This window comes from Terrapene carolina, unplaced genomic scaffold (genome assembly GCF_002925995.2).
Source record: "Terrapene carolina triunguis isolate 2854851 unplaced genomic scaffold, T_m_triunguis-2.0 Scaffold58, whole genome shotgun sequence".
NCBI classification, from domain to species: Eukaryota; Metazoa; Chordata; order Testudines; family Emydidae; genus Terrapene; species Terrapene triunguis.
This window is the reverse complement of record NW_020664409.1, coordinates 93,402,095-93,413,988: the sequence shown is the minus strand read 5'-3', so window position 1 is coordinate 93,413,988 and position 11,894 is coordinate 93,402,095. Positions and strand designations below refer to the sequence as shown.

The 11,894-nt window shown below is 39.7% G+C and overlaps 1 protein-coding gene across 2 annotated transcripts in view; it reads left to right on the top strand.

Annotated features, from left to right (window-relative positions):
- Positions 1-768: 768 nt before the first annotated feature.
- The window catches only part of ATAD2 (ATPase family AAA domain containing 2), an 87,003-nt gene continuing 75,877 nt past the window's right edge, over positions 769-11,894 (top strand). For both annotated transcript variants that reach the window (XM_026646310.1, XM_026646317.1), the window contains exons 1-5: positions 769-848; positions 3,109-3,211; positions 4,289-4,376; positions 10,179-10,292; positions 11,056-11,173. In XM_026646310.1, coding sequence (XP_026502095.1) covers positions 3,134-3,211; positions 4,289-4,376; positions 10,179-10,292; positions 11,056-11,173 — 398 coding nt within the window. In that variant the 5' untranslated portion in view covers positions 769-848; positions 3,109-3,133. The remainder of the gene's footprint in view (positions 849-3,108; positions 3,212-4,288; positions 4,377-10,178; positions 10,293-11,055; positions 11,174-11,894) is intronic.

The window sequence follows — 11,894 nt, the reverse complement described above, 5'->3', positions numbered from 1 at the left end:
GTGTGTGTGTGTGTGTGTGTGTGTGTGTGTGTGTGTGTGTGTGTGTGACTATTTTAAAAACATGCCTTTTTAGTGTGAGGTTAATGATGCCATGTATAAATGTTTGTCAGGTTTTTCAAAAGTGTCTTGAGATTTTGAGTATGTCTGTATGTGGGTGCGCAACTTTAGACAAATTAAATCTCCTGAAAGCATGAACATTGACCCTCTGTATATCTGATCCCTTTTAATCTGTCAAGTTGGGTGTGTAAATCTTTGAGTACTCAAAATAGCTAGTTACTTGTGAATAGCTTGCCTCCGGTATTTATATAAATATTTGTATGATACAACTTTGTATAAATCAGTGAAGGAAAACATCTTAAAAGTAGAATATGTAGACTAAAATCGTGCACGGTTGTGTTTTGCAAGATAGGAATAATTATTCCAGTTTGCTCTTACCTAGAATATAAACTGCATACTTATCCTGGCTGGTTACGTTTTTTTAAAATCTGTTAGAGATATAATTTGTATCTGAGTGATTTTAAGTATAGAATATAATGTGTAGAAGTACTTTCAACTTTAAATTAAAAGTGATAACAGTAACAATCATGTATTTAAACTAACGTCCAACACTGGTGGATTTTTGCAAGATTTCTTTTCTCCATATTTGAGGGAAAATGTTCTTAATATTGTATATTTATAAACCTAGTAATTCCAGTCACTAGATCTTTGAAAACCAGAGCTGATGTGAAAGCTGCTGAACAAGTCCATGGAGAGAGTGGGGATGTGGAGGTGCGTCGCAGTTGCAGAATCAGGCGAAGCCGTTATAGTACTACAAACCAATCCGTTTTGTTTGACAAACTTATAACGAAGTAAGTGTTTTTCTGTCCTTCAAAGATGGTAAAATGGTTCCTAAACGCTTACTCATAAGCATGTTCTTGAGTACCATGTGGGCTAAACATATTAAAAAAGTTTGCCAAAAATAAATTAACTATGAAAATTCTTTATATATGTTCCTACGGCGCTGCTGAGTTCCAGGAGCCTTCTATAATGCAGTACCTATTGGACTGCACAACCACCTGCTCACAGCACCAAGTGTTCAGAATCAAGCTTATAAAAGGACCATGTGGTCCCAGCCACATCGTTTCCTTCCTGCCTCTAGTCAATTGTAAATGGTAGGGCCTTTCTTCCCTGTTGGGATAACTTTTTTCTTGACCTGTAGTTGTTAGTATTTTTAGACGTTTTAATTTAAAATTTTATTAGTCTTCGCTGTTGTGCAGCTAGGCCAATTTGACCCTGGTTTTAGCCCCTGGAGAGTTATGACTAATCCAGTCTTCAAAGGTCTACCAAGACTGAGTTCAAAGGTGTGTTTTATGTCCTTAGAATCTGATGCATATATCTCTTGTTTAATTTGCTAGACCCTGTTCCTGGATTGTTGCTTGATGTAAAGCCTGTATACCTCTAAGCCAGTGGTTCCCAAACTGTGGGGTGCACCCCTTAACGGTCATGGAGGAACGTTTGGGTGGGGGGCATGGCAGGCTTGGGCTAGCCTCCTTGGGGGTGCAAGAAGGGAGCCCCGTTCTGTCCCCAGCTCTGCCCTGGCCCCTGGCTGTGGCCTCTGCCCCGCCTCGGCCCGCTTACCCTGTCTGCATGCCCTCCTTTTCACACCCTCAACCCCAGGAGCCGTGGCCCTGCTCCAGGCCCCGGTTCCCGACCCCAGCTCCAGAGGAGGGTGCATTCGGACATGGGTAAGGAGGGGGTGCAACATGACAAGTTTGGGGATCACTGTTCTAACCCTTGCTTACAGGGTGAGGTGGCTCTAGGCTTGTCTTATGAGCCAGGGCCCCAGTCCACTTTGCAATCTACAACTGGTTTCGCTATCCTCTTCAGCTCAGAAAATGCCAGTTATGAGGAAGCCAGTTGCATGGTACCAAAACACCAAATTCTGGCTTGCATCTGTTCTGATTTAGGAATAAACCATTCCAAGAAAGGAGTTGGTTGATTCTGGGACCCTAGTGTTTCTGTCACCATCTTAGGCATTGAAGAAGCATACATCCAGACAGTAATGGATTGGTGTAGCACAGGGGTCGGCAGCCTTTCAGAAGTGGTGTGCCAAGTCTTCATTTATTCACTCTAATTTAAGGTTTCGCGTGCCAGTAATACATTTTAACGTTTTTTAGACCGTCTCGTTCTGTAAGTCTCTAATACATAACTAAACTATTGTATGTAAAGTAAATAAGGTTTTAAAAATGTTTAAGAAGCTTCATTTAAAATTAAATTAAAATGCAGAGCCCCCCGGACCAGTGGCCAGGAGCCGGGCACTGTGAGTGCCACTGAAAATCCGCTCATGTGCTGCCTTCGGCACGCGTGCCATAGGTTGCCTACCCCTGGTGAAGCAACTTCTTTGGTGTCAGGAGTTCCTTATGTACTAAATAGATCTCATGCCACATATGTACAAGTTGGGGGGGGCTTAAGTGATGGAGTTTCTCTTTTGACTGAGGAAAGAATTGGTTGACTTAGTGACCATATTAGTGCTGGAGTTTTCTTCCTTTTATAGCCTGTGAATGTTTGGTGCTATAGGATGGCACTTGTGTAGCCCCAGTGGGCATTGCTTTCCTGACGATTCTCAAAGCTCAACAGCAATAGGGTGCATGTCTAGTAATCTAAACTATGGAAAAAAATACTAGTCTAGAAGTACAGTTAAGGGTGAGTAAACATTTTGTCCCGTTGTCTCTTAAAGTGACACTGTCAATTTAAAATAATGCTTCCAACTGAAACTTGTGATAGTACTAAGTGAATAATTAGCACTAAAAACTACTATAACTGTAAGACATTAGAAAAATATTTCTCTATAGGGTTGGTTGGTTTGTTGTTGGCCCGACCTCTTCCCCCCCCCCCCCCCCCCAATTTAGGTGGGTTTTTCACACAGCAATAGAGGAAAGAAACATCTTTTATTTAAAAAAAAATAAAAATAAAAACAACGAAACTTTTTTAAAACTTATTTTTTAAAAACTGATTATGCATCAGTTTAACAGTGTCAATTTAAGCACATCATATTGAAATTTCATGCTAACTGATGCACATTTTTTCCTACTGTCTGAACTCACATATGTGTCACACTTTTTATATCAGCACTGCAGAAGCAGTATTACAAAAAATGGATGACATGAAGAAGATGCGTAGACGCCGAATGATAGACTTGGAAGACCTTGGGGTGTTCAATGATGCCGAGGAAGTAAATATGCACTCATAATGTTTCTCTAGATTCATAAGGAGGCTGTCTTTTAAACAGCCAAATGACTTGTTCATTTGTATTTTATTTTTAATATTTTCATATTAGCATTTCATATTAGCTATATTGAGAGGGGTAGAGAATATAATGTTATCACAGTGAGATGTTAGCCATAAGCCAGTATTTTTATATTCTAACTTCTGGATAGCCATTCAAAAGTGGTAATAAGGCTATTTTATATTTACTAACAATTGTTTCAGTCTTTTAATACTTTAATTCTTATTAAAAACTAAAAGAAAATAAACCTAACTGAAATCTGGAAAAGGATTGCTAGCTGATCAGGCTTCCAATGAATAAGCACAACCAATATGTTTACCGGTTGTAGCTTTGATCCTCCGCTGTCAGTTTCTATCCTATTTTGCTGGTTAAAGCAAACATAGAGGATGGTGCTGGTCTGGAAAGTTTATAGCTTTAAGTGTGTGTGTGTGTGTGTGTGTGTGTGTGTGTGTGTGTGTGTGTTCAGTTCCTCTTTGCCAGCTACATCTTGATATGTTACCACCTCAAATAGTCTCTTAAAGGTAGATTACATACAGTTGAGGAACTTGCAGCTTACGTGTGCAGCGCCACACTTTTTTCACTGGTGCTGGAAGTTCTTTCAGGGTGCTAATTATCCTCCTTCGTAATTTTATTGTCCGTGAACGAAGGTGCTAACTGAGAAGACCGAGGCAAAGCGGATAGTGAACTGACTTTAAATAGATGGGCCTTTTCTAATTCTTGGATTACTTTACCTAATATTGAGCAGAATAAATATTTTATAGTTTTCTGATTGGGTTTAATTTGTTACATAAACTGAAATGGAGTATACTTGATGTGAATATTAAGAGACAATAAACTTGGCCTTCCAATGCCACTTTTAGTTCTTCTGCTAAGTACAACCACGCTTTAATTTAGCCTTTTATGCATGTGCAATACCTTGATAAATTTGCTGTATATATGATGTTCATGCTGCAGGGACTGGAGCATGTGCAAATTTGTTATATAACTGTCAATGATTTTTCTTCCCCCCCGTCCCGTAATTAGGAAAATCTTGATATGTATGCTCGAGGAAAGCAAAAGAGAGAGCAAAGAACTGATGAAGAAACCACTGATAATCAAGATGGCAGTGCAGGTCACTATCTTAATTTTCTGTGTGCTATATTTAACACTTCTAATATGGTCTGTTGAAGGGTTCTACACTACAGAAATTTTTTCGTAAAACATGGCTCTCTGTGTTGTGTGCAATTGTAAGATTCCATCTTTTCTTGATGTCACAAGTTAATAATAGAGGCAAGAGATGTCCCTTGAACAGAGTAGAAATAATGTTCTAAATAAAGCTTGTCATGCTTTACTTTCACCTCAAGTGAAAGTAGGAAAATGTTAGATACTGCACTGTACAATATAAACACAGTTTCAAAACACATTTGAATATCCAGAATCTTTTTCATTCTTAGCCAGTGTTGTTGAAATGAACTATCAAAACTGCTGATGCTGAGAATATTAGCACTGTTGTAGATGTAATTTTTCTTCACAACACATTGGTAGGAGTTTCTGCCCCATCTGCATAAGGATGTTGCTAAGGGCATTAATCAGAAAAAGGGGACTTGCTGTCCTAAAAGTAAAATTCAGCTTGCTAGTTCTAGATTCTCTGTTTACAGTTCTTGAATCGCTCCAGCCCAAGTACTGTAACTACTGGAAGGCCAGTGCTTTATTTCACTTTTTTAATGTAAAATGCTTTTTAGAATATCAATTTGAGATCTTACATGTGTAGACTTTAAACTGCAAATATATCCAAAAACAAAATAATAGGAAATTTCAAATAACTCAAGACCCAGTTTTCTTGCAACTATTGCTATTGAACACTTGTAGTTATATTACATTTACCTACAGTTTGTCTTAGCTGTTTTTCAACAGTACATGCTTTTATTTCTCCAATGTGTGCACATTCAGAATTTGATTTAAATGTCAGCAGTTCTTCAGTGTGTTTTAATGTAGATTTTTTTCTATTATATTTTAAGGCATATTTTACAGTGCCTTTATGAATCACCCAACATCTAATTCTTGTTACATAACATTTTCAGCACATAATGTTGGGGTGCTAATAAAGGCTTGAAAAAGCAACGTGAAAAGTTATTGGCAAGTAGGAAGCTATCTCCAGTGAGCAGAGGGATGTAGACAATCAATTTTTGCAGAACTTAAGCTTTCACTTAAATATATATATATATATATATAAAATTGCAATAACCATCTGAATGTAAACTGATATTGCGCTACTAGCTTTTGAGAAAACAAAGCAAGTTCTTAATTTAGAATCTCAAACAACCACGAGTGTAGATCTGTCAACTCTTGAGTGAACTTTATTCAAATTATTTTCATGGCCTTATCAAACCTTTCTGTCCATGCTGGTTTTGAGGTAGGGGGCTATCTTTTCCTGTATATTTGTATATCCTGTATATTTGGCTCTAGGGTTCTGATCTGGTGTAAGGCTCTAGGCACTACTACAGTATACATAGTAGAGGTTAATCGTGTTCAGGTCTTCATTGTGCTTCCTCTTCTTCCCTTATTCTTTTCACAGTAGTAGCAGAAATTATCAGATTCTAGTCCCAGATCAGCTATTTAACAAATTCCTGGTGAATGTGGGTAACATTAAAAATATTTTTTTTTACTGTACCTGTAAACTCTAAATAATTTGTCATTTGATTTAGGATTTCTTCCTACTATTTCCATTATCAGCAGGCAGTAATTCTATAAAAAATGTTAATGTTTTCAAAGGGAGGATTGGGTAAAACTTTTTATCAATTATAGTGAGCGAGTTGGTTGTAAAGATAATATGAATTACTCTGTAGGGCATCCAGCTAGTACTATATATTTTGGTTTATCTCTATCAGTTCAGCTCATCTTTAAGATGAGGATATTTTTAAATAAGATACCAGATAACTGTACTTGGGTTTTTCCCTTTTACTGCCTTTCATCAGATGACCTTAACTACTTTACGAAGGCTAATAAAATAAGCCTCTATCCTATAGGTAGATATCCCCATTTTATGTATGGAGGAAAATGAGCCATAGAGAAGTTAGTGACTGGTCCATTGTTGCTCATAATCTGCAACAGAACTGGGAATAATTTGTATCTCCTGAATCCCAGTCCTGGGCTTTGTTAGCCACGAGAGCTTTTTCTTTACGGTTTGGTCTTGGAATAACAGAAATACCACACCTAAGAAGAGCCCTAGCTTGTCTCTCTCACCAACAGAAGTTGGTTCAATAAAAGATATTATCTCACCCACCTTGTCTCTTAATATCCTGAGACCATCACTGCAAACAGAAAATACAATTATCACCTCTAATGGCATTGACATTTCATCTGAGACAATTAACAGTGGGTGAAATCCTGGACTTACTGAACTCAATGCATCTTTTGCCGTTGACTTTAATGAGGCCAGGATATTACCCCTTGTTTCTATATGAATGTCCCTCTTTACTGATTTCCTAATCCTGGACTATCTCTTGAGTAAATTGCTCTTGGAAGTCTGCAGTCTTTCAGGTCCAGTATGTAGTGGAATGTAACACAATTTTAGAAATCTACACAGAGAGAGGTTTAGTATAATTGATTTTAACTCCTAGAAACTAGTCCTGTCATAACAGATATTTGTTTTGCTGCCTGTTTTGAATATTCACTGGCAAAAAGCTTCATTAAGTCAGAGTTAAGGTTGCCTTGTATCGTCTTGTGCCCGTCTGCAATGTCAAGTACAGCAAAACTGATTGAAAACCAGGAAATACAGAGTTAAGGTGTGCACAAATGCAACCTTAACTCTGTCTCCGTGGAACAGGCAATAATCTCCTGGGAATTATATGCATCACCTGCTGTTGTATTCATTGTGTTAAATATAGCTAGCTGTATTGAATGGTGGATGGATTAGATTGAGCAGGTTGGCTGAGGTGTGATAAGAGATCTGGGGACCCTGCCTCTCAGAGAGCCTGAACCTTTCTTCTTGACCCAATTGCCTTCTCACATCAGTATGTGATCAAAAGAAAGCGGTGCATATGTATCATGTCTAGACTCACTTCAGCAATGAGATCTGAAGGTTGTCACTAGCAGTGCACAGGGGTTTTCTTCTCATCGGGATTGTCAGCAGCGAAGTAGGATGTGAGAGGTCCATCCGTTTAATGATAGTATGTGGGAGTATAGTATTTTCTAAATGGATAACCTACCCTAAATGCTCAAATACTAAGGGGCAATCTTCACTCATTGCTATATTTGCTTTCTACAACCAACTCTCTATATAACTTTTCATGAGTAGTGTACCTAAATACTTGGATGCTAATAACTAAACTGTATTCTTAAATTTATTCCCTAAATGTGGGTTATTGCTGATTATGCACTACATGTATCTTATGAGTTTTAAAACAAACTTTATATTTGTGGATAATCTAAGCACTATACCCAGATGTACAGACACTTTTTTTCCCCCCAACCTATGCATTATATAATTTTTTAACATTAGCTTTAATAAAAATATTTAAATGGCATCCTGTACAAAAGGGTGTAACAGGGTTGTGAAATTTAGCAGATGTGGTGGTGTTTCTATGCAGTAGGCTAAGTGGTTGAGAGTGGGACAGGTATAGGTCACATGTCCTATTACGTGAGTGTTTTGCAATATTTATAAAGGCAGTGTGTAAGTACACCTCTACCCCGATATAACACTGTCCTCGGGAGCCAAAAAAATCTTACCGTGTTATAGGTGAAACCGCGTTATATCGAACTTGCTTTGATCCGCCGCAGTACGCAGCCCCGCCCCCCTGGAGCACTGCTTTACCGCATTATATCCGAATTCATGTTATATCGGGGTAGAGGTGAATGTGTTATGGGCATATTGGGGCATTGCTTAAAAAGGGCGAAGTTAAGGTTGTATTGTCCTGTACCTTTAACTTTGTATTTCCTGCTTTTTCAGAGGTTTGAGTTTTTTGCTGAACTTAACATTCTGGAAGGACACAAAATACTACAGGCAACCTTAACTATTCATTAACCAAGTTTTTTGTCAGTGAATTTCCTAGGTTCTTTTTTTGTTTAACTGAAAGAAAAGTGTGTTTTGTAGGAGTTAGTGGTCATTTAGGCAGTTGTAGTTCTCACCTATGTTTGCAGTTGAGGTGCTACTGTGGCTAGCAAAGGATAAACAATGGTATGTGATTCCTGAATGGCTCTTCCCACCTCCTGTTCAGTTTGTTATAGTGGAATGGTATAATGGTTGTGCTTTGAAATGTTTGGAGGGTGGAGGTGCTTACAGGTCAGAGAGAAATCAGACATAATCTGTTTCTCAACGTCTTGACATTTTTTATTTTTATGTTGGTAAAAGTAACTTAAAGAGCATGAGAAGACTGCCATGGCGTTGTTCTTCTCTCCCTTCCCGTATCATATAGCCTCCTTGCCAGCCTTTTCAGCTCTGCTCAGCCTTCCCTTTCCATCCCATTAAGCTGTTAGCACATAAAAAGTTGCTCCTTGTTGTCTGGTGCCCTCTGCTGATACATACGGATCACTGGCAGCAGCTCACTGGAGGCTTGTGTGCTACCTGGTTAGATAAGTCAAGCTGCACACTGTGTTAGGCCCCAAGCCCCAACTATGTCCCACCCCAGCCAGGATCCTCACCCCTGTTGCAGCCAGGCCTTCCTGGCCATGCCCCAGGCCCACCCAGTCTGCCCCCCCCCCTCCAAGCTGGCTGCTTTCTCCCACACTTTGGCCAGCCCCTCTACCCCATGTGGGGATGGCATGTCCTTAACTCTTCATTCACTGCTTTTCAGAAGTTTAATTTGATCTACTTTTAGGAACTCCCTAAATCCCAGCACACACACAGGAGGAAAGGAGAGGACCTCTGATCCCCTTAGAAAGGCATAGCCCTGAGAGCCTGTGTAGATGGCAGGGAGAGGAGCTCCAACCCACCCATAGGATCAGGTCCCCCTCCCTCCAAGATCCTGACACGCACCTGGGAGGGGAGAATGTGGTGTGTGTTGGCTGGCCACCCACCCCATCTCACCCTCCCAATCTGCCTGAGACCCAGCCCCTTTTTTTCTCATAATCCCCCAAACCTTTCTCCCCAACTTCCCAGAATAGCATTCACATATGTAATTTTATTTTTCTTTTGAAAATTAGTTTGACTGCCTTCTGAATTATCTGTTGTACTCAGTTTACATTTCCCCAAAATAAAAGCCCTTGACAGGCAGATTTAGTAACGTGCCTATAGTTTTCTCAGATTTCTGCAAAGAAGGGGTTTCAAACTTAAGTTGCCTCAGTGTAATTCAGATTTCATGGCCACAGCATGTCCCCTTGAGCCATCCAGGTCACGTGACACTGTCTGGCTGGAAATTCTCTTGGGTAGTCTTTCTGCACATGTCCATGTAATGTATGTTTTTAGTACATACTAAGCTAGAGAGCTAAACCCTTTCCTTAACATTTTCAGTGTTGCTTCTCCAAAGGGGTAGTTGGTGCCATGCACTATCTGGAATAACAGTCAAATGATTGAGACCATTTGGGCGATGATCAGATCCTTGGTTTGACCACCAGGAATGTGCCAAAAAAGTTGGTAGTGTCTCAACCTTAAGAAATACAGCTTCCCACCAAAAACTGCATCTTGGGAACCCTGTGCTCAAATGACCCCATATTTGCATCACTCACTCTACCCAGCACCCCTATGAGGCACACCAAATTTCAATGCAATCTGAATAAGCATGAGGATTTTAGAGCACTTGGAAGAGTCATCCTTTAAACAGAAAGGGCTTCTGAACCTCAACATTGCAGAATACAGAGGGCATTTCTATTATATCAGTTAGCTAGGTTTATTATGAATGTTAAATATGGTTGGTGGTATTCATGGTATATGTAATCAATGAATTAAGACTCTGTTGTTTTCCATTAAACTAAGGGTAAGTGTAATTTACAATTATAGAGTCATCTGAAGAAGAAGCTGAAGACCAGGAAGATGAGGATGGAGAAGATAATCAAAAGCGCTATGACCTTAGACAGAGGAAAACTGTTGTACGCTACCAAGCCCCATTGGAAAGTAGGTTGTATATATCCTTTTTTTTTTTTTTTTTTCTTCCTCCCTCTCCCCCCCCCCTTCTGGTAGCCTTGTTTCTTGTCTGTGGTTAGAGGCTACATAAACACCATCTTTGGCAAAACAAACTTTCATTTTCTTAGCTTTCCCTCCTTTCTTCAGAGAGATCTGGCCTCTTTAATCTCCCCTGCATCTTCTCCACTGTTTTGTGCTCAACAGGCTAGTAGCACACCACTCTGTGTCCTTGAATCCTGTGATACACGGTTTTTCCCAAAAGGATTTAAATACTGTATTATCTGTTCAGTATTGGCTTCCATCGTGTTAACTTACAAAAGATCTTGTGGTTTAAGATCACTGCATAATTCAACCTATATATTTAGTTAGTTCCTGTTTACAACACGATTACTCTTCATATTTATTTTATAAGCTTCTAATAAATTACAAATGAATGCCTGCTGTTTCCTGATCTTGGTCTAAAAATCTTCATTAAGAAAGTCACCCTAAATACTCCTGAAGGAACAGTAACAAATAAAAACGACTTGCCAACCAGTTTTCAGTTTTACATTTAAAAAGTAGTTGAAAACAGTGTTTTTATGACTTTTCTTAAATCTAAACAAATTTGGCATACATTGCTTTTGTCAATGTAATTCCTAGTTATGACTTTCATCTGTCCGATAATATTTCACTTGTTTCCTGCTCTTTGTGTTATGTACTCTGATTTAAAGATCTACTAGAACTATCCTAAATTAAACTTTTTTGCTTTTAATAGAGCCAAGGCACCAAAGAAAGCCCAACCTATTTTATAATGGTCCATCCTCTCCTGTGAGACGAAGATATCCTTTTAGCCCTGCAGGACCACGAAGTCCCTACTGTAAAAGGATTAACAGGTTGGTATATGGGATGTTGATTGTTCTCATTTATCCATATTGGTGGCAGTCACATCATGGAATGCTGCTTAAAATGACTTTCAGAATAGTAGTAATTATGGAGGTGCTGGCTATGACTCTGTTCAGGCTGGTTTCCATTTTGCACATAAAGCAAGGATTCAACCTCTCTGTTACATATGAAAGATACAGTCTATCTTGGGTATAGAATTAATTTTCTGAGAATTTATAAGTAAATCTAGCCTTATATTATAATCAAAAAATGAGTTGCTTAAGAAATTTAGCATGTCAATCTTTGTTTTGTTCCAAACAATTTTAATAACGAAATAATGTATACTTTTCAAATTTCCATATAGATAAAATTGATATCTTTTGAATAGGTTATTTGAAGAAATTAGGATGTAACGAAGTTATTTACAGTTGTATCTAATTGTTATGATATAGGCTAAAGGTGAGGTCAGGTCAACAGCTCAGGTAACCCCAGGGCTGGCTCCAGGCACCCAAGCTGGTGCTTGGGGCGGCACCTGGAGGGGGGCGGCGCGGCGCTCCGGCCGCCGGGGAGCGCGGGGCCACAGCCGGGCTCGCCGCCCTCCCCCCGGCGCTCTGGCCGCCCCCAACCCCCCCCCGCCCTCGTCCCGGCCGCCGGCCGCTCTGGCCGCCGGGTGGGGGGGGGAGAGCCGAGCCCCCGCCGGGGCTCGCCGCCCTCCCTTCCGGCCGCCCTCCC